General features: G+C 38.4%; 2 protein-coding genes across 6 annotated transcripts in view; both read left to right on the top strand.

Moving 5' to 3' along the window:
* The window catches only part of LOC101007728 (olfactory receptor 10Q1), a 238786-nt gene extending 236022 nt beyond the window's left edge, over window positions 1-2764 (top strand). For all 5 annotated transcript variants that reach the window (XM_031653591.1, XM_031653588.1, XM_031653589.1 and 2 more), the window contains one exon: window positions 438-2764. In XM_031653591.1, coding sequence (XP_031509451.1) covers window positions 652-1611 — 960 coding nt within the window. In that variant the 5' untranslated portion in view covers window positions 438-651 and the 3' untranslated portion in view covers window positions 1612-2764. The remainder of the gene's footprint in view (window positions 1-437) is intronic.
* A 15382-nt stretch (window positions 2765-18146) lies between these two features.
* LOC101005668 (olfactory receptor 1S1) lies at window positions 18147-20341 on the top strand. Its single transcript, XM_009185998.4, has one exon. The coding sequence runs from the start codon at window positions 18829-18831 to the stop codon at window positions 19804-19806; it is 978 nt and encodes a 325-aa protein (XP_009184262.2). The 5' UTR covers window positions 18147-18828; the 3' UTR covers window positions 19807-20341.
* The last annotated feature ends 3486 nt before the right edge of the window (window positions 20342-23827 follow it).

Here is a 23827-nt window from a genome sequence, read left to right as displayed (position 1 = left end):
TTATTTAATATATAAGTTGAAACATAGTTACATCAATCTGTAATGATTAAAGTCAAAAAGTGGTTACTTTTGTGAGGCATAAAGACTGAGAAGAGACATGAAGGATGTTTGTAGGTCACTGGAATTGTTGTATTTCTTAATCTTTATAGTGGCTGTACTGGTATATTTATGATGTTAAAAATAAATAAACAAATCAAGCTTCACAGTTAGGATTTGTGAATTCCTCCACATGTATGTTATATTTCAATGAGTGTGGTTACTGAAAAAAGTAAACAAATTTATTTATCTAATTTTAAAATATGTGCAACCATACAAATCTTTGCTGTAATTAGATACAAGCAAAATAATTAGGTCTTGTCAATTGGATTGAAAATATCTGGGTGGGGGAAGATATTTCACAAGGAACATCTACATGTGTCTACATGTCTTGCCCCCAGGAACTTCTGCAGATGACTGTCTATCCCATTCATGAAGATTTCCAAGGTAAAGTATACCAAACCCTCTATCATGAATTCATTCCCATGCACCGTGATTGGAAACTAGCTACTAAATAGATAATTCCAAATAAAATTGTACACTCCTGCTTTTACTCAAGCAATAAAGCAACTCAGCCAAGAAGAGCTCAGTGCATCCTGTCCTTTTGCACAAGACATGCTTGTGGGGAAACTTGTCTTCAACCAGTCTGACCGCACTGAGTTTGTGTTCCGTGTGTTCACTACAGCCACTGAATTCCAGGTTCTTCTCTTCCTTCTCTTCCTCCTCCTCTACTTGATGATCCTCTGTGGCAACACAGCCATCATCTGGGTGGTGTGCACACGCAGCACCCTCTGCACCCCGATGTATTTCTTCCTGTCCAACCTATCTTTCCTAGAAATCTGCTACACCACCGTGGTAGTACCCTTGATGCTTTCCAACATTTTAGGGGCCCAGAAGACCATTTCGTTGGCTGGATGTGGGGCCCAAATGTTCTTCTTTGTCACCCTCGGCAGCACGGACTGTTTTCTCTTGGCGATCATGGCCTATGACCGCTATGTGGCCATCTGCCACCCGCTGCACTACACCCTCATCATGACCGGCAAGCTGTGCGCGCAGATGCTGGTCGGGGCCCTAGGCCTGGCCCTCTTCCTCTCCCTGCAACTCACCGCCTTAATCTTCACCCTGCCCTTCTGCGGCCACCGCCAGGAAATCAACCACTTCCTCTGCGATGTGCCTCCCGTCCTGCGCCTGGCCTGCGCTGACATCCACGTGCACCAGGCTGTCCTCTATGTAGTGAGCATCCTCGTGCTGACCATCCCCTTCCTGCTCATCTGCGTCTCCTACGTGTTCATCACCTGCGCCATCCTGCGCATACGTTCTGTCGAGGGCCGCCGCCGGGCCTTCTCCACCTGCTCCTCCCACCTCACCGTGGTCCTGCTGCAGTATGGCTGCTGCAGCCTCGTGTACCTGCGTCCTCGGTCCAGCACCTCAGAGGATGAGGACCGCCAAATCGCGTTGGTCTACACCTTTGTCACCCCCTTACTCAACCCTTTGATTTACACCCTTAGGAACAAGGATGTCAAAGATGCTCTGAGGAATGCCATTATCCGTAAAGCAGCCTCTGAGGCCAGCTGAAGGTTTAGGGGCACTGGGCTGGGTGTCTGTCTGTTGCTATGTCGATGAACTCTAAATGACACAGAATTGTAGTACTTTCCCACACTTTGCACTTGATGTTTCTTTTTTGCCATATTTGCCCCAAGTTCAACAATTCCTGCTTATTTTTCTGAGTGCTTTGACTAAGATATGAAAATTTGGGCAGAACTTAGTGTAGGAATGTTAGTTTACTTAGCTCTACTTTAAGGATTTGCAGCTCACCCATGTCAAGTGCCGTATTAGGAACACCCCATACGTACTATGAATAAAGGCTGATAGACTTGCTGCCTCCTGAGGAGATGATGTAATTTACCCTGTGAAAGTTGCCTTAAGTAAGGAATATTCATAAAGACATATTTTGCTCAAATAAACACAACTTATTATTGTTTTGGGTATCAGTATATGACAAACAACAGCTTACTTAATGCATTAATTTCCTTTGCACCATACATCCCAACTGGGTGCTTTCATTTTCTTCATGCCAGAAAGGGGCTACGGATTTTCTTCCACTGATAATCACCTACTATGTACCAGCCTTGCTAGGGTATGGAGAATTACATCTGGTCTATGGCAGCCCTGCCCGCATGAGCCCTCTGTACTGGTGGCTCTCACACTAGTCTTTGCTGTTCCACCTTCCTCACCACCTCCTACATCTTCATGAGGGCTGCTGCTCACAGATCCACTGAGCAGGTAGCACTACCATGGCACTATTCCTACCTCAGCGTAGTTTTGCAGCAGAATGGCTGTTACCCAAATAAACCCTCAAGTAAAATCCACTTCCCTTTATGGTATTCACAGTGGACACCACACTGCTCAACCTTCTCATTTACACCCTGAGGAACAGCCAGGTCCAGGGGACTCCACGGATAGTTCTTATAAGCAATTACTTCTCCCATAACAGCTGGGGAAGGGTGCAATCTATCAGGTGAGAGTCTGGATCCAGATCATAAGCTGATTTTAATTAGCAGCTACAGGAAGAGAGTGAAAATATCTGCCAGTGGATATTAACCTGACCTAAGAAATTGTTATAACCTGGCGGGGCATGGTGGCTCACGCCTGTAATCCCAGCACTTTGGGAGGCCAAGGCAGGCAGATTACGAGGTCAGGAGTTCAAGACCATCCTGGCCAACATAGTGAAATCCTGTCTCTACTAAAAATACAAAAATTATCTGAGCATGGTGGCACCTGCCTATAATCCCAGCTAGTTGGGAGGCTGAGGCAGGAGAATCGCTTGAACCAGAGTCATAGGTTGCAGTAAGCCAAGATTGCGCCACAGCACTCCAGCCTGGTAACAGAGCAAGAATCCAACTCAAAAAATAAAATAAAATAAAAAAGAAAAGAAAAAAGAAATTGTTATAACCTTTTTGAATCCTATATGGTTACGTTTACCAAAACCCATGGAAAGTTTCTATTCTTTAATTTCAGAATTCTTATTCTAAAAACATAACCTCAGAAAATTAACAGAATGTCAAACAAAACAAAATATAAGGGTGTTTCTTACATTTATAACATGAAAAGTGATTAAAATCTAATTTCCAACAATGCTGGATACAGAAACACAGCATACTAAAATCATTAATATTTAGTAATAAAGGCCAATGTTTATCATTATACCCGCAAGTAATAAAATCAAGATTCAAGCCTTATTTACAATAAGAGCCCAATTTTATAAAAATATATACATGCATAATGAGGAATAGAAACACACCAAAAAGTTAACAGTTGTTATCTGTGATGTAGAATTATGAATTTTCTAGTTTTCCTCTTTATTATTTTCCCTGATTTCCAAAATAAGACTGTGTTCCTCTTATAATCAGAAATATAATTTCTAGAAGGAATCTGAGGTTTATGTAGATTTCTTTGGCTTATAAACCTACCATCATCATAGTTCAGATCCACTTTTTACATTTTTTCTAGATTGGGACTATTTTGGTGTGGGGGGTTACATCTTTTTCCCGTTGAAATTGCTTTTGGAACTCCTAATTTTTCACCTGATTTCACACGATGATAAGGAGAAGAACTATAAAGTGTTACATATTCTGGGGACAGTCATTGGATTTAACAATACATTAGAAATGCCTTGCTTTTGATATGGTTTGGCTCTGTGTCCCCACCCAAATCTCATCTCGAATTGTAATCCCTATGTGTAGGGGACAGGGAACTGGTGGGAGGTGATTGGATCATGGAGGCAGTTTCCCCCATGCTGTTATCATGGTAGTGAGGGAGTTCTCACCAGATCTGATGATTTTAAAAGTGGTGGTTTCCCCTGTGCACCCTCTCTTGCCTGCAGCAATGTAACATGTGCTTTGCTTTCCCTTCACTTTCAGCCATGATTGTAAGTTTCCTGGGGTCTCCTCAGCCATGTGGAACTGTGATTCAATTAAACCTCTTTTGTTTATAAATTACCCAGTCTCAGGTAGTATATTTATGGCTGCATAAGAATGGACTAGTACAGCTTCTAAGTATTCCTTTATTGAAAGGGAATACTTCCAAGACGCCCGGAGGATGTCTGAAACCATAGATAGTATCAAATCCTATACAACTATGTTTTTTTCCTACACATACATACTTACAATAAATTTAGCTTATAAGTTAGCTGTAGTAAGAGATTAACAACAGCAACAATAAAATAGAACAATTATAACAACATACTATAATAAAAGTTATGTCAATGTGGTCTCTCTCAAAATATCTTAATGTACAGTACTCCTCCCTCTTCTTTTCATAATGATGTGAGATGATATAATGCCTATGTGATTAGATGAAATGAGGTAAATGACACAGGCATTATAACACAATATCTGGCTACTATTGACTTTCTGATGGCCAGAAAAAGGATCATCTGCTTGGGGTGATCTTGGATCATCAAGCTATGACAATGTCCATGGTTGGATTTCAGAAGCATAAAATGTTATAGTGTGGATACACTGGGCAGAGAGATAATTCACATCCCAGACAGGACAGAATAAGATGACAAGAGATTTTGTCACACTACTCAGAATGTCAGACAATTTTAAACTTATGAATTATTTCTGAAATTTTCTATTTAATATTTTCAGACAGCAGCTGAAACTGGAAAGCAAAACTGCAGATGGAGGGAAGTAGGGAAGACCACTGTAAACGCTGGAGAAGAAAATAAACTCTCTGGTTAGCAGATTGCATGTCAACCTATCCAGGTCAAGTCACATCAGAACATAATGAATCAATTATTTGTATAGATTGTGCTAGGTGCTGTCTGAAATGCCAACCAAAGGGAAGTTTGAAACTGAATTTCCATACCTTCTTTCATTCTTTATTTAATGTCACAAGTCATTCATAAAATTAACCTGGAACTCAAAAGAAGAGGGTAAAATGTTACATTTGAAAAGAGGGTTGGTTAAACCTTTCAAAATGAATTATTGGGTTCTGCCTGTTACCTTCCTATACATATTCTAGATGAATAGAGTGAGTTTCCCTTTCTTATTTTTTCTTTTTTTATTTTTTAGTTGACAAGTAAAAATTGCATATATTTATGGCATACAACATGTTTTAATATATGTAGGCATTGTCAAATGGCTAAACAAAGCTATTTAACATATGAATTATTCCAGACACATTATTTTTGTGGTGAGAATACTTAAAATCTATTCTCAGCCATTTTCAAATACACAATAAGGTATAATTAACTGTAGACAGCATGATGTACAATAGATCTCTTGAACTTATTTCTGCTGTCTAACTAATATTTTATGTCATTTGGCCAACATTTCCCCAATCCTGTCATCCCAAGCCTCTGGTAACCATTTCTTCACTCTGTTTCTGTGAGTTCAACATTTTTACATTCCGCATATAAGTGAGATTCTGCAGTATTTGTCTTTCTGTGATTGTCTTATTTCAATTAATGTAATATCCTCCAGATTCATCCATGTTGTCACAAATGACAAGATTTTTCCTTCTTTTTTAAGGCTAAGTAGTATTTCATTTTCCTCATCTATTCTACTGGTGAACACTTAGGTTAATCTTACGTCATAGCTATTGTGAAGAAATGCTTCAATGTACATGGAAGAGCTCCTTTTAATTACTGAAAAATTACTCCTTTATATGAGTCTTTCATTGAACTTGTTACATTCTGGAATGAGAATATTGAATGAAATAACAGTACATCATGAGTCAGATGATGGGACAGAAATGTTAATCATGATATGAGATGATCCCCTCATATCAAGGTAGCCTCTTGGTAGCATAAGTGGAAGACAGAACTCGCAAGAGTAGCTTAGCTTTCCTCCCCTGCAGGTTCACCACTTCTTTAAAAATTCTGCTACTTTCATAACCCTGCTCATTCCCTTCATCCAGCCATTTGGGTATGTGAATGTGTCCTTAGTGTTAACTGTCTTACAGAGAAGTATTTTCCAAGAAAGTAACCTCTCCCTCTACTGATATTCTCTTTCTATGTCTCTCTCATTGGAATTTTATTAAAATAAATTTTATCAGGCAGTGTAATTATTTGAAAATATATCCCCCACTACTAAATAATAAGCATCTTGAAGCCAGAATACACTACAAAAGCATCACAGGTGTGTTGTGACACTAGGGTGCTTCATCTCTGTTCTGATTGTTTAACAGGTGAATGAAGGGTCAGACACATTGGTGGAAGTAAAGTGCTGATGTGAGATTCCTTCCCAGCATTTCTCAAAAATATATATATTTTTAAAATCCAAACTCTGAGAAAAAGTAGTTGAGAAATCAAGAAAAATCAGAAAAAAATTAAAATTGTCCTGCAAGAATTAAAGCATAATAGTCAACATAGAGACGTTACTGATTCGGAGGAATCCACTCATGCCAAGGGTAAAGCAAGAGCAGAAACTGATGACATGCAGAGCCAAAGGCTAAGTCTTCATTTCCAAAATCAGTACAAGTGCACTAGGGGAGAAGCAGTTACTGCCTAGTCAGTCAGTCTTGTTTGTGGCTATTTTCATGTGTGTGTTCATGGCCCCGTCTGCTGCTAACAGCGAGTCATTCTTACAAGTAAAATGAATATTATTACTAAGCTTATGCGCCTAGGATATTTTACGCAAATATGAGTGGTGTTGTAAGAAATAATTAGTTTTAGAAGCTAATAAGTATTTAAATTGCATCTGGAAGTGCGAATCTGTGTAGTGCAGTTTACCTGCCTGGGAGATCTGAATGTTTGGTTATTTAAATACCACCTAATAATGTTCACAGTGAGTTTCCCAGTGCTTGGTTATTTGCTATCATCTACTAAATGCTGTATATAATATAACCCTGATATTTATACTTATTAAATAAACTCTAGATATCTATAATAATGAGTAAAGAGTATAAATAATATTGAAAATATTTTAAGAATAATTGACAATTTAGAAATTTCCCAGGAATTCTGATTTCTCATACCCACATTTTGAAGACCTAGGAAACTATAGCATGAACGTATGTTTCTGCATATCTGTGTTGTCTAATTAGATCTAATGAGTGTAGATGGAGAGGGGACTAAATAAGGAAATGGTTGATTGAGAAAAGTTATTATACAACAGCACATTCTGGGCAGTTTGATTTGTGACTATCGGATGAGTGAAAAATAATGCGTACTATAAAGAATCTCAACAGTTAATTTTATAATGATGTCCTCCAACTTCCATCCTCTTTTTTCTCTCTCTCTCTCTCTGTCTTTCTCGTTCTCATTCAGTAGTGACTTTGAAAAACCACATTGTAAAATTAGAGGATCTGATGAAAATCACTAGAACTTTGAAATGCAATGGTGATGATGGCTTGGGCCTATCTCTGCCCACTAGTTCCAACTTGAGAACTGTCCTCATTGCCTCTTTTTGGCTTCAATTTAGCTTTCATTAGAAGGGAAAAGTATGACACTCATAATATTGGGGAAAAGAAGTTATTCAAATGAGATGGGGCACAAGCGGGACAAGGGATAACAATCACCAGAGACCACAGAACACACATTTGATGATCTTTAAGAAACTATGTTAGGAAGACCCAATTATGCCATAATACAACAATTCTTTCAATAAATACTTATTTTGTACATTCACTTATTAATTTTGTTTGTTTATTTTTGAGATGGAGTCTCACTCTGTCACCCAGACTGGAGTGGAGTGGCGTGATCTCGGCTCACTGCAAGTTCTGCCACCTGGGTTCACACCATTCTCCTGCCTCAGCCTCCCAAGTAACTGGGACTACAGCACCTGCCACCACACCCAGCTAATTTTTTGTATGTTTAGTAGAGACAGGGTTTCACCGTGTTAGCCAGGATGGTCTCGCTCTCCTGACCTTGTGATCCACCCGCTTCAGCCTCCCAAAGTGCTGGGATTACAGGCGTGAGCTACCACGCCTGGCCTCACTTACTAATTTTTAAACAAATATTTCAACAGAATATACTATTTGCTAAAGTCTCTGATTCCATGGATCTAATATTCATGAGGGGAGAAAAGATAATGAATAAATAAATAAACACACAAGGGCTATACAAATAAGCAGGAAATTGGAGGCAAGTGTTTAGGCTAAGGCAGAGAATGTTGAGGGATAGTAAATTGAAATGGAGAAGAGGCCATGTCATATCGCAGAAACTGGATTATATGTTTGGTGTTCATTGACAAAAGCATAAGATATCTGCTTTCAAAAATTTACACACTATTGGGAAAATGGACATAGTTATAAGTCAATCTTATTTTTTTCTAAAGAAGAATAATATATGCAAGAAGACCATGATGTAAGAAATGCCAGATGCCTGCCTTGAGATATGTTCTGAGAAGTCCTTCTGTGCATTCTACAAGAGAGTTTTATATTTCTTTCTATGACTGATGACGTCCTCTTAGTAATCTTGGCTCCAAAATATCTAAATTGCCAACTACCTTCCACACTCACATACCAGGCCCCACACCTCCAGCAGATAGTCTTTATGGCTATAATACATAAGTGCCTCCAACTAGCGTGTTCTTTCCTGGGTCCTCTTACGCCTGAGAAACTGCCACATGTCTGGATGTTCCTGTCGTGTCCAATGCCTGTGCATTCACTTCCTGTTAGAGCGTCTATCTGGGAGGATGACAGCTTCACTGCGGACATTATCATAAGTAAGAGCATCCTCGGCTCCCCTCGGCCTCCCTGATTCTCCCTGCAGAATCCCAAGAAAGACAACATCCCAACCTCCACTTATCTGAAAAAAATATATAAGGCAGAAAACAATTTTCCACTGACTCTGATGTTATAGTAGAGTCAAAATCTACTTGAAGCAAAATGAAAAAATGGTAGGCTTCCTTTGTTCTTATTAGTATTTTAATTGAAGTGTAAATAACATACACTAAAATGCACAGATTGGTTCTGTTTGATGTATTCAATAATGAAATATTTTCATCATTCTGGAAAATTCCCATTTCCCTTTCCAATCAATTCTCCTTCCTGCTGATCAACCACTATTCTGACTTCCATCACAAAGATGAGATTTGTCCATTTAAGGATTTCTAGAAACGAACTCATACGGTATGCCTTCTTCTGAGTTTGGCTTTCACTTAACATAAAGTTTCTGAGATTGACACAGGTTGCTCTGCGTTGCTGCAGCTCATTCTTTTGTATCCCTAAGTAGTAGTCTATTACATGAATACACCAAAATTTGTTAACCAAATTTCTTTATCCATTGTGAGCTTGGTTTCAGTATCTATTTGTTAACTAAATTTCTTTATATATTGTGAGCTTGGTTTTAATCTCTCTCTCTCTCTCTATTTTGTGCTTAACAACTAAAATGAGCACTTATCATTAGATGATTTTCTGACTGACCCTCATATTTCTGTTCCTCCCCACCCCCATCCCTTACTGTGTCAGAGCCTAACAACCTTTATCTTAACCAGGCCTTTCTGGAGATATTTTGTTGTCAGTGTTTATCTCAAATCAGCTAAGAGAGGAGGCTGGGATTGTTAAGCTCTTTAATTATCCTCCCTAGGATGCTGACCTCTCTGAAGTAAAGAAAAGTTAATATTGAATGAGCTGCTGACTATGTGCCAGTGACGCAGGACAGGCCTAGCCCGGGAGGGTCCTTGGCTTTGCCAAGGAAAGGATTCAAGGGCAAGCTGATGGGCTAGACAGCAATCTTTATTGAATGGCACTGCTCCTTGCAGAGCAGGGATAACTCATAGGCAACGCACCCAGAGTCAGCAAAGTATGAGTTGTTGGTAACTGTATTTATAGTCACATATACACACTTTCGATTTAATGCTAATTAAGGGGCTGGTTAATACAAATTGAGAGGCAGGTTATTTTGAACTTTCTAGGAAAGAGATGGTAACTTCTGGCTCATTGCTATGGAAATGGGAGGCAACTTCCAAGATTGTTGCCATGGCATTTGTAACTAGCCATGGCATTGGTGAAAGTGTCTTATGCTAATGAGTAATGAAGATAGCCAGGGATTGCTATAGCCACCATTCGCTGGGTTCAGCCAGTTTCTTCACTTTATCCTGTCTGGACCAGATCCTGTTTTGGTCAGCAGGGATGCGACCAGAAAATAAGTCCTGCTGGTCTCCTACCTCACCAGAGACCAAGGTAGGTGTTTTGCAAACATCATCTCCAGTTTACTGATACAGTAAAGGGGGCTCTGAGAAGTTAAGCCACATGCCCAAGGTCACACACTCAGAACATAGCAAAGCTGGAATTCAAACCCAGGTCTGTCTCACTTCAAAGTCTCTGCTCTTTCTGCTACATCTACCTGCCTCCAGGGAACACTGCACTAGGAAATCTTCCAGTGAGTTTTCATTTTGGTTCTGCCAAAACTCACCACCTGGTATTAACAAGTCACCCATCACTCTGGGGATCAGTTTACTCATTTTTACAATAAGTAGTGCTCTAGGTGAACTTTGTGGTCCCCTCCAGCTCTAGATTCTATGACTCTGTTCATGGACTCACTCTAAATTGCATACTTTGTGAGTGACTAGAAATCATCTGGTTAGGAATTGGCATGAGAAAATTCAAACACCTTATCCTGATATTAAACACTTGCCAAGATCAGGCCCCAAGTTACCTTAAAACTGTGTTTCTTATTAATTTATATAAACTTCAACCTCAGCAATGTTAGACTCTTAATTGAACCCAAAACGCATCATACATGGTCCCACCACCCGTAACATCCATCCACTTCAAAATCCCTCTCTGTGTCTCCCCATCTGTATAAATTCTGCCCATTTCAAATGCATGGCTCTAGTTCGCTTTCTCAATGAAATATTTACTATTACTCAAGTCCACGGATATCTCTCTTCTCTGAATTTCTGTAGCACTTTTCCTACCATGTTTGATATCTCATGATACCCATTTTACTGGTCTCCACCTGATACTGGTACCTAAAAGCTCTTTCTTTCTGTTCACATATTATATCTGCACATCAACTGTGAACTTCTAAAGGACAGAACCAGGACATTAGTCATCATGACTCCCCATAATATGTAGGCCAGAACAGGGTACAGAGTGAATCCTAAGAAATGTTCCGTTAACAAACACTGAAGAGATTAAATGCAGTCCGAGGTTCTGGAAATTTTTCAAAGTCTTTCTCTTTTGTCTGGTCAGAGTAGATGTAAAACATAAGAAAGGATAGTAAACAACAAAACCCTTGAATTTCTTCTAAATAAATACTACAATGTGTTTATGTAGCTTAATACAATTGATAAGATAATATTTCTAAAATGCAAACCATAACATTCAAAAATATTATAATTTGTAACTAAAATTCCAGATGACTTGAATCATAAATAGAAGAGAGAGAATAAAAGAAGATGGTAAAATATTCTGAAATTTCATTTTGTTTGAAAGAATGAAATTTATAGATATTAATTAATTCATAAATTTGTTATTGGTTTATGTACGGTTCTTTAAAATATGTATGCTTCTTTAACACTAATAGAATATATATCGCATCAATATATTTCAAGCCAATAGAAGGGGTAAAAGAAAATTAAACTCCATCAATCTAGCAATAGCCAAGAGAAGAAATATGAAATAGTTTTTAAAATGTAGTAAATGGGCTGGGTGCCGTGGCTCACGCTTGTAACCCCAGCATTTTGGGAGGCTGAAGCGAGCAGATTGGCTGAGGTCAGGAGTTCGAGAACAGTCTGGCCAACATGGTGAAACCCCGTCTCTACTAAAAACACACAAAAAATTATCAGGGCATGGTGGCATGCGCCTATAATTCCAGCTACTCAGGAGGCTGAGGCAAGGGAATTGCTTGAACCAGGGAGGTGGACGTTGCAGTAAGCCGAGATCTTGCCACTCTGCTCCAGCCTGAGCCACAGAGCAAGACTTTGTCTCAAAAAATAAATAAACAAACAAACAAATAAATAAATAAATAATAAATAAAATGTAGTAAATGGAAAACATAAACCCAATGTATCAGTGACCCTATGTGAATTGCTTAGATTTATTTGTTAAAAGACTGAAATGCTCAGATTCTGTGTTAAAATGCAGATACATGAAGTCTTTGCCCATGCCTATGTCCTGAATGGTACTACCTAGGTTTTCCTCTAGCGTTTTTATGGTATTAGGTCTAACATTTAAGTACCATATGACCCAGCCATCCCATTACCGGGTATATACCCAAAGGATTATAAATCATGCTGCTATAAAGACACATGCACACGTATGTTTATTGCGGCACTATTCACAATAGCAAAGACTTGGAATCAACCCAAATGTCCATCAGTGACAGACTGGATTAAGAAAATGTGGCACATATACACCATGGAATACTATGCAGCCATAAAAAAGGATGAGTTTGTGTCCTTTGTAAGGACATGGATGCAGCTGGAAACCATCATTCTTAGCAAACTATCACAAGAACAGAAAACCAAACACTGCATGTTCTCACTCATAGGTGGGAACTGAACAATGAGATCACCTGGACTCGGGAAGGGGAACATCACACACCGGGGCCTATCATGGGGAGGGGGGAGGGGGGAGGGATTGCATTGGGAGTTATACCTGATGTAAATGACGAGTTGATGTGTGCAGCACACCAACATGGCGCAAGTATACATATGTAACAAACCTGCACGTTATGCACGTGTACCCTAGAACTTAAAGTGTAATAATAATAAAAAATAAAATAAAAATTTAAAAAATGCAGATACATGTTCATAACTTGAGACACATTTAAGATACTTAAAGTAAGTGGATCGACAGAGATAGAGCCAAACAAGTACTAACTTTTTTTAAAAAGTAGATCCGACAGTACTAATATCAGACATAGTGCAATTCATAGTAGCAATATTAAATAGGATCAAAAAGACTATTTCACCTTTATAAAAGTTTCAGGAAACCAACAATAAGTTCATTATGATTAATTGTATCATATCCACAGTAACAACTTAGCAAGAATATTATTACCAAAAGGACAACTATTAGCCAATCTGACTCACCATAGATGTAAAAATATTACATAAATATTACTTAGCTAAATTTGACAGTGCAGCAAATGAATAATACATTATAGCCAAATTAGATGTTAAAAGCATAGGCTGCTGTAATATTAGAAAGTCAATTAATGTAAGTAACTACATATTAATCACTTTTTGAAAAATCTAATAATCTCAATAGATATTATAAAGGCATTTGGTGAAATTCAATATATACTTTAAATAACACTAAATATCTTTTAAAAAATAAAACTTAAAGTCCGACCGATATGCTTATTAGCCGTCATTAAAACACAGTTTTGCTGGAGATACTAGTCAATGAAATAAAACCGGAAAAAACAAACAAGGAATCAAAATATTAAAAACTGAAGGTTGAAATTATCATTTTGCTGATGTTACTATTTTTCTCGTGGCAAAAGAAAATCAAGTTTGAACTATTATACCAACAAAAGAGTTTAGTAGAGAAATGTGATAATAACAAATAAATTCTACACTGTTTCCTACATATCTGTAAACAAATTTATGTTAGCAAAAAATATCATAAGACACTCAGGAACAACTTAATAATCTATATGTTTAAAATAGAAAGAAAACTATAAAATATCATTAAAACATGTAAGAAGACTTGAACAAATAAATGAAGAGACATTACAACTATAAACATTACAACTTGAAAAATAATTCATACCAAAGTCTATAGTAATATAGATTGTAATTAAGATGTGAGATGTGTGATTTCTTAATTAATTTTTATTTTGTATTAATGCATAAATATTTTATTGATTGATTAATGTATTTTTATTGACACATCGTCCCCCATATTTTTGGGGAACATGTGATATTTTGATATACTCATATAATGTGTAATCATCAAATTAGGAGATTGGGATATCTATCACCTGAAACATTTATCTTTTCTTTATGCTGGGAACATTAGAATTATTCTCTTTTAGCTATTTTGAAATATACAATAGATTATGGTTTACTATAGTCCCTCTAATGATTTATCAAACAATAGGTCTTATTTCTTCTATCTAACCATATTGTTGTACCCATTAATCAACATCTCATCAACTCCACTCCGTCTTCCCATTCCTGGGTCCTGGTAACCACCAATCTACTCTAAGGATGCATGTTATTCTTGTGACTTACCATGGTAGTTACAGGTTTTGTTTCCAAGACAAGAGCTAAGTGGAAAAGCTCCAACCCCTTCAGAGGTTGGAACAGGACACAAATACCTGCAAGTTCACCAAAGTTGAACCATCACAACTGTGCCATACACTCATGGAAATGCAGAAATTTCTTCAACATACAAATTTCATTTCCTTTGGATATATACCTAGTAGTGGGATTGCTGGATCATATGGTAGTTCTATTTTTAATTTCTTGAGGAAACCCCATTCTGTTTTTCATAGCGGCTGTACTATTTTACAATTCCACCAACAGTGTGTAAGTGTATATGTTCCCTTTCCTCCACGTCCTCACTAACACTTGTTTTCTTTTGTCTTCTGACAAATAGCCATCCTAATAAGAGTAAGGAGATATCCCAAGATAATTTTGATTTGGAATTCTCTGATGATTAATGATATTAAACATTTTTTATACATCCTTTTGGCCATGTCATCTTTTGAGAAATGTGTATTAAGGTCTGCCCATTTTCAATTAGGTGGGTTTTTTGCTATTAAGTTCCTTATATAGCCTAATATTATAACCATTGTCAGATGCATAATTTGCAAATATTTTTTGAAATTTTGTAGATTATCCCTTCAATCTGTTAATAGTTTTCCTTGCTGTGCAAAATCTTTTTAGTTTGATTTAACCTCATTTGTCTGTTTTTGCTTTTAATGCCTGAGCTTTTGAGATCTTATTTTACAAATTTGTGCCCAGCCCAATGTAATGAAGTGTTTCCCTATGTTTTCTTCGGTTAGTTTCATAGATTATGGTTTTACATTTATGTCTATCATCTATTTTAAGTTTATGTTTGTGTATGGTGAGAGACAGTCTAGTGTCATTCTTCTGCATGTGAATATCCCGTTTTACCAACACCAGTTATTGTCTTCAATCCGATGTGTTGTGCTTGGCGTCTTTATCAAAAATCCATTGGCTTTAGGTGCTTAAATTTATTTCTGTGCTTTCTATTTTGTTTCACTGCTCTATGTGTGTGTTTTTATGCCAGCCCCATGCTGTTTTGGTTACTATAGCTTTATAGTATATTTTGAAGTCAGGTAATGTGGTGCCTTCAGCTTTATTCATTTTTTTCAGGACTGCTTTGTCAGTTTGGGGTCTTTTACAGTTCCATGTGAATTTTAGAATTTTTTTCTGTTTCTGTGAAGAATGTCATTGGAATTTTTATAAGGATTGTAATAAATCTGTAGATCTCCTTGGGTAGTATGGTTATTTTAACAATATCAATTCTTCTAATCCTCGAACACAAGATATTGTTCCATATATTTGTGTCTTCCTCAGTTTCTTTCATCAAAGTTATATAGTTTTCAGGGTAGAAATCTTTCACCTCCTTGGTTAAGTTTATTCCTAGTTATCTTTCGTTTGTAGCTATTGTAAATGGAATTGTTTGCCTTATATCTTTTACAGATAATTCACTGCTAGCATATACAAGTGTTGCTGATTTTTGTATGTTAGTGTGCAAATAAATAGAATAACTTGACTTCTTCCTTCTCTATTACCCCATTATTTTAAATATTATTCATTGATACACTTAATCCATAGGTTGAGGTTTTCCTACTGAAGAGGTGATCAACATTCTTAGTTTGGGTGAGAAATAAGTATACTACATTGTGAGGCACCTCTAAGCCTTGGAAGAAGGGATATATTAATTTTACCTGAGTCCCTGGCTGGGCAGTCTCTATTGCTTCTGCCCATTTCAGGATGTCATTTTCCATCCTTCCCATTGTATTGTGAACCACTCAATTATCATTTCAATATGTTTATTTGCAAAATTAGAAACCCAGCGTTTGTCTTTAGTTTGCAATTAAGAGCCCTGAATGTGGAATCACTGGGTCTCCAATTTCCAATGCTAGCATTTATTCAACTTATGCCAAGATCATATCCTATTTCCTTCCAGTAGATATGACATCACTTTGGATTCATAATCTCTGGTCAAAAAATTCAACTCAATTATCTAGGTATTTCCTAATTGTTTCCCACCATTAGGCACTAGAGGAGACACAGAAAAGAACTCTGAAAATGCTGACCATTTCACTGGGGATGACACATAGTGCAAGCAACTCCCTCCCTGTGAGGAGCAATAATCAACTAATCACAGATAGGAAATCATGCGTGGGAAGAGCACGCAAAGACAAAACAAGGGAAAAAAGCAGAGCTGTCTGTCTATTCCCCATTTACCTCATCAAAACTGGGATCTAAAAGTTACTGTTTGTCTTGAGGAAGACTCTTGAGGGATATTATCCCAAAGGGATGAGAAGGACCTGAATGTCCCAGGTGAGCCCAGCACAATGATTCTATTAACTGCGAAGCTTAGAGGAAGAGTTTAATCTGAAAAATACCTAAGAGCTGCTGAGTCTCCACCTGCAACTCTGCTAAAGATAAGGAAAGCCATTGGGTCTAGAAACCAGTAACTTCCTGAGATTTTTACCATCATTCAGAGGTGAGTCTCTTCAGAATCCAGCATTGGTCTTGACCAGCTAGGCAGCCACCTTAAGAACTCAGAACAATTTGTGCAGGAGTACTGGTAAGTGGGAAAGGTAGAACGGAAAGGAGAGATCAGGGATTGTCACTCAGAAACATACAATTCCCCTCTCTAGTCAAGCCCAAACCAGTCTAGGACTTGTTAACCACAGTCCAGTCTGTATCTTCAATATAGATGCCTGCTAGTTATTTAGCTCATTTCAGTTTTATTGTGGATTCTCCCTTCTGCATCTGTTTTCCCTTCTCTCTGATTTGTAAGCCAAGCTTTTCAGAAGGAAAGAGACTTCAGATCTCTGCTTCAATCTCCAATGACTTTCAGTTTTCTGGAATTCCAGAGATAGTTTCCTCTTTTCTGGCCTCTGAATGGAAAGAAAATCTTTGAGAGACAAGTGATTTTGAAGATAGGTAGAAGAGAGGGATAAAATGAGAAGGAGACATTGTGAAGAGAGTAGAAAGAGGAACCAACATCTCTTTGATCCCAAGCTGATATTATTTTCAATAAGTCACAACGAAAATCATACTAGCTCCAATCTCCCTTCCCTACTCCTAGATGACACCTTGTGATATCCATTTACCTTTCTGGCCACTTAAGGTTTTAAAAATGTTTAAATTTGGCTGGGCGCAGTGGCTCACGCCTGTAATCCCAGCATTTTGGGAGGCCAAGAGGGGCGGATCACAAGGTCAGGAGATCGAGACCAGCCTGGCTAACACGGTGAAACCCCGTCTCTCCTAAAAATACAAAAATTAGCTGGGCGTGGTGGCCGGCGCCTGTAGTCCCAGCTACTCGGGAGGCTGAGGCAGGAGAATGGCGTGAACCCGGGAGGCGGAGCTTGCAGTCAGTGGAGATCGCGCCACTGCACTCCAGCCTGGGCGACAGAGCGAGACTCAGGCTCAAAAAAAAAAAAAAAAAAAAAAAAAGTTTAAATTTGATACTGAAGATCCATTTCCAGGTATTAAAAAACCAAGTCCTGCCCAATTTTAAACTTCAGCTTCACTATCAATTCAAAGCATGGGTCCTCCCTTTTGACCTCAGATCTGATGTGTAGCTTGGGTTGTACAGCGGAAAGGTGGGAGCGTATGTTCTTTCCTTGCTCTGTTGCCATAGATACTAGCAGCTGGTGCCTTATATGTGGCAGGCCTGGTGTTTCTTGAGATCATTTTGAGGTTCGTCAGAGGCTCCCTTTTGGAGACTGCCCTATTATGCAGTCCCCTGACAAGGACAATGAATTATGTCCCTGATCTCTTTAAGATCTCTGTTTCTTAAGAGAGCCACCTCATGGTTTCTTATTGCTACAGCCTCCTCTGCCCCGATAGGCTGTTTCTGGATTGGAATCTCAACAAGGTGACTTGACTGCAATGACCTCCTATAGCATCACGTGTCCTATGGGAAATTCACATATTTTTGCCATGCCATGGGTGAAAATGCAGTATTGCCGTACTAACCACCATCTTTCCCTCTACCCCTGCCATCATGACCTGATCCAGTGACCCCTCACCTTTAGAAGTGAGAGGCAAACAGAAATCTTTAAGTGTATGTGTGCCCCCTAAATTTTCTTGAAGCTAATATGTAGCCACAGATGAAGTAAAACCCTCGTTGCTCCTTCTTGTACTCATTCCTCAAAAGCACTTGTTCTGGATTAGTGGGATGAGGCACCCACACAATGGTGTACACTCCCATAGCCATTCCTAACCCTCAGTTGTGTTTACTTTCCCAGTCTCTTCACTTCCACAAGACTTGAAATTGTTTTTCTCTTAGATTTAAAGGATAAAGTTGAACAGGGGGAACAGTTTGGTCACTTTTAAGTAATTGCTGCACGTGTATATAACATCTTTAGAATATAGGGTATGCCTCACCTACGATCCTCATTTGGGAGATTGAAACTACATTTAAAACCAACTGGAAAAGTCACATTCAGAATCCTGTTAGAGTTTAAAACATGTTCATTGAGAAGTATCTGCCATGTCCTGTCTTTTTCCATGACATTTTCCAAATCTCTACACTGCTGAAATACTTCCTTATTAAGTAGCACTTCCACTTACTAAGCAGAAGAAACTTTATTGCCCATCAGCCAAAAGGAAGTGCTTCACTGCAATGACTGCAGTCAAATGACACCATGCTAAGTTTTCTTGTAGAAGTATGAAGACTTTGTATTCCTTTCTTCAGATCAGCAGAAACATGCATCAAGGAAACCAAACTACCATCACTGAATTCATTCTCCTAGGACTCTCCAACCAGGCTGAACATCAAAACCTCCTCTTTGTGCTTTTCCTGGGTATGTACCTGGTCACTGTGGTTGGGAATGGGCTCATCATTGTGGCCATCAGCTTGGATACGTACCTTCACACCCCCATGTATCTCTTCCTTGCCAATCTATCCTTTGCTGATATTTCCTCCATTTCCAACTCAGTCCCCAAAATGCTGGTGAATATTCACACCAACAGCCAATCCATCTCTTATGAGAGCTGCATCGCACAGATGTACTTTTCTATTGTGTTTGTCGTCACTGACAATTTGCTCTTGGGGACCATGGCCTACGACCGCTTTGTGGCGATCTGCCACCCTCTGAATTACATAACTCTCATGCGACCCAGGTTCTGCATTTTGCTCACTGTCATCTCGTGGCTCCTCAGTAATATTATAGCTCTGACGCACACCCTTCTGCTCATTCAATTGCTCTTCTGTGACCACAACACCCTCCCACACTTCTTCTGTGACTTGGCCCCTCTTCTCAAACTGTCCTGTTCAGGCACAATGATCAATGAGCTTGTGTTGTTTATTGTGGGTTTATCAGTTATCATCTTCCCCTTTGCACTCATCTTCTTCTCCTATGTCTGCATCATCAGAGCTGTCCTGAGAATATCATCCACACAGGGAAAGTGGAAAGCCTTCTCCACTTGTGGCTCTCACCTGACAGTTGTATTACTGTTCTACGGAACCATTGTAGGTGTGTACTTTTTCCCCTCCTCCACTCACCCTGAGGACACTGATAAGATTGGTGCTGTCCTATTCACTGTGGTGACACCCATGATGAACCCCTTCATCTACAGCTTGAGGAATAAGGATATGAAAGGTGCCCTGAGAAAGCTCATCAATAGAAAACTTTCTTCCCTTTGATGCCCTGGACATCTACATTCTTTTAGTCCACACAATCAGATAAATGATTCAACCCAGAGTGTATGGCACAGTTATGATGGTTCAACTTTTGATGAACTTGCAGATATCTGTCTCCTATTCCAACTGCTGAGGGAGTTGGAGCTTTTCCACTTAGCTCTTGTCTTGGAAACAAAACCGGTAACCACCATGGTAAGTCACAAGAACGACATGCATCCTTAGAAAGTAGATTGGTGGTAACCAGGGCACAGGAGAAGAGAAGTGGAGTGGAGTTGAATAGAGGTTGATTAATGGGTACAACAATGCAGTTAGATAGACTAAATAGGACCTAATGTTTGATAAATCATTATGGGGGACTATGGTAAACAACAATTTGTTGTATATTTCAAAATAGCTAAAAGAGAATAATTCCAATGTTCCCAGCATAAAGAAAAGATAAATGTTTCAGGTGATGGATATCCTAATCCCCTAATTTGATTATTACATATTATATGAATATATCAAACTATCAAATGTTCCCCCAAAATATGGGGGACAATTTATCAATAAAAATACTTGTATGAATAAATAAAAAATTTACGTATAAAAAATAGAGATTAATTTTAAAACACACACCTTAATTACAATCTATATTATTACAAACTTTGATACAAATTATTTAAAACCTATATTATATCACAGGTGCAAATAGTGCCTACAGTCTAGCTTTTTTAGCTTTGAAGACAATTACTACTTCTTTCTTTAATCTACATTTCTTCAGGTCAGCTTTTCTCAGAGCTGACCTAAAACTTTGACCTTTGCTTTGTTAAGGTACTATTCAGTGAGATGTTTAATGGTTGCAACAACAAAGATTCCCATGGTCAAATAATTTTTGGCAACTCTGAGTTATATGAAGCAAAATGTATTAACTGGACAACTTCCCAGAACCTTTAGTGTCATGTAAATCTCCAAGAGGGTAAGATGGTACACAGCATTTCTCAAGACTAAACTTGAGATAATTGAAATTCAATTTTTTCCATCATACAGAACCTGATTCATCACAGAGTTGTTCATGGAACTAGCATTGTACAAATATGTTTTAGGAAACATGACTCCAGATGACTTCAATTATTTCAATGGAAAACCACCGAGTTTATGTATAAAGGTATCAGTTATAGTTCGGACTCTGTCCCCAACAGCTATGTAGTATATAGTAGACACTTAAAACAATGTGATACTTTTTTTTAACCGCCCAGCCTCCTGGCTTCCAACTCCAACCTACCTGCCCTGCCAAATTAAGTTTATTTTTTCCCAGCTGAAGCTGACTTCCATTCTCCTCTAAACTTGGAATCATCCAACCTATTTAAGAGGAAACGTATAATCAGCCACCTGCCTTTCTCCATGCTATCTCCATGCTTGATGCTTCCTTTTAGTTTTCATTATAAATGTAAAACCCACCTGCTTTTGTATGGCCTACCAAATAAGCTTCTCAACAGTTCTAGCCTTCCTCAAGTACCTCAGTATCCATCCTGTTTCATCCATAGTTCCAACATGGAACATCACAGAACTCTGCCTTCATTATTCCATGTGGAGAAGTAGAAAGGGTCCTAGATTTGTAATCAAGAGACATGGAATCTGGACCAACTCTACAGCTAATTCACTGCATGTTACTAATCTCAGTTTCTTTTTTCTGTGATCTTGCAATTGGTCTAATATGAAAAAAGAAAGTTTTATAACAGCATGTATCATAAAAATCAATTTTTTGTCGAACAGAATTTGTATAAAGAGATGCCTCAGAGGAGAGCCAACAAAATATAAGTGGTCATGGCAGATTCCATTTCCCAAAAATGGCCACAATATTTCCATCCCATGTGCTCTTGAAGTACTCTACCACTTCTCCATCAAGAGGTGGAGCCCATGACCTTCACCATTGAGCTTGGCTTTGAATACTTTTTTGACCAATAGAGCACCCCATTAGTACTGTTGCATGATTTCTGAGGCTGTCTTAGAAGAGCCAATTCAGCTTTGTTATGGACTAAATGTTTGTGTCCCCCCAAAATTCATATGTTAAAATTATAACCCCCAAAGTGATGGTAGTAGGAGGTGGAGCCTTTGAAAGCTGAGTACATCATGAGGATGAAGTCCTCATACATTATTAGTGCCTTTATATAGGGGATCCCAGAGAACTCTATTTCTGCCACATGGAAAATACAACAAGAAATCAGCAGTCTGAAACCAAAAGAGAGGCCTCATCAGAACCTGACCATCTCAGCTAGCACACTCATTTCAGACTTTCATCCTCCAGAACTATGAAAAAGAAATGTTTTTTAAGCCACCAAGTTCATGGTAATTTATCATTGCATCCCAGACAGACTAAGACACACTTCCACCTGGCTCACTGTCTTGGGACATGGACCTCTGGGGCTCTGAGTTGCTCTGGAAGAAGTCCCACTACCCTGAAGCCACCATGCTGGAGAGACCATATAGAAAGACTACACAGAATTCAAGACAGTTGTCCAAGGAGTCCCAGCTGCACTGGTCCAACAGCGTTTCAGTCTCCCCACCTAGTCACCAACATGTGAGTGAGTGAGTTTTCAGGTGATTCCAGCCTCAGCCCCAACCACAAGGCACATGAGAGCCCAAGTGAAAACTACCTAGCCAAGCCCAGTCAACCTCTAGAACCCAAAAGACAACCATAAAATGATTGTTATTGTTTTAAGTTTCTACCATTTGGAGTGGTTTGTACACAGTAATATATAACCATAACAGCAGTTTTGCTTGGGTCATGGGATAAAATGATTCATATTACATTCTGTATTGCTTTAACATTTTACAATGACTGCCATTATAGGAAGAGGGAAAAGCTTTTTTAAATTTTAATGAATATGAACTATCTTTCCTATTCAACGACCCTGCTTAACATGGTACCAGAATTTTCTGAGTTATATAAATATTAGTTGGGTGAACTTGGGATTCCCCACCCCCCAACCTTTATTCTGGTTAGATCTAGTCCATATTTGATAGAATAAGGACCACTAGGGTTAAACGCAGGTGATTGGGTCTAAACTGGTCCCATCCCTGTTGGCCTGTGCTGAACCTCTTATCTCTGATGTGTAGGTCCCACAGGAGGCTGGAAAGTAGAACTTCATCTGCAGTGAGTAACAGAAACGTTAATTTGGCCAGATTTAGACTTGCATGTACATTGAGAGTCCGCCTGAGAAAATGAATTAGGATTAGATTTGGGACACAGAACAGAATTGAGTAGGAAAATAGAAAGTCACAAACTTTTATAAAAATCCGGCCAAGTCTTTGCAGAGGAAATGCGTAAATCTGTACCTAGATACTTTTATTTCCCTGAATCATTCTCCAATTTGCCATTTTCAAGAAACATTTATTGAGAACTTTCTGTTTTTCAGGCTCTGAATCTGGGACTAAAAGAATGAATAATTCACAGTGTATGACCTCAGTGCACTATTGACCTAAAAAGAAAAATTAACTTAAAAATGATTTTACATGATTTTTAAGACTTGATAAGTGAAGACAATGTTTGGTCAATAATTAATGTCATCAGATTAAGAAAACATAAATCTTTTGGGCAAAGTACAGCCAACTGAATTTTACACTATTCTTGTTCTTTTGTGTTAACTGTACCTGAGAAAAGCCAATTTGTGATTTTGTGAATAAATCAACAGAAACCCATGTCATCTCACTGTAGCTAACACAAATGCAAGAGGACAGCCTAGAAACACACACAAAAAAAATCTACACATTGGCTAGTAATAACTTATAAAACGTCATCTATAAAGGATCAGCAAATATTTACTTACTGATCACTAGAATTTTTTTAGTACCTATTGGGAGTCAAAATGAAATGAAGCAATGCTGTTGCTTCCTTGGCTCTTACTTCATAGTGCATAAGACAGACAATGAACATATAAATAAAGACATCATTGATATAATATGAGGTGGTAAGAAGAATTCAATGAGAGGTAAAGCAGGTATGGAGACAATGAAACAGAGAGTGGCTTATGATAGCAAAGGAAGT

This window comes from Papio anubis, chromosome 12, assembly GCF_008728515.1.
Source record: "Papio anubis isolate 15944 chromosome 12, Panubis1.0, whole genome shotgun sequence".
Taxonomy (NCBI): Eukaryota; Metazoa; Chordata; class Mammalia; order Primates; family Cercopithecidae; genus Papio; species Papio anubis.
Note: the sequence above shows the minus strand (reverse complement) of the source record. Positions and strands in the feature narration are given on the sequence as shown.

Coding starts and splice junctions, on each gene's coding strand:
- LOC101005668 (XM_009185998.4), top strand. CDS start 18,829: ATGAAGACTTTGTATTCCTTTCTTCAGATCAGCAGAAACATGCATCAA.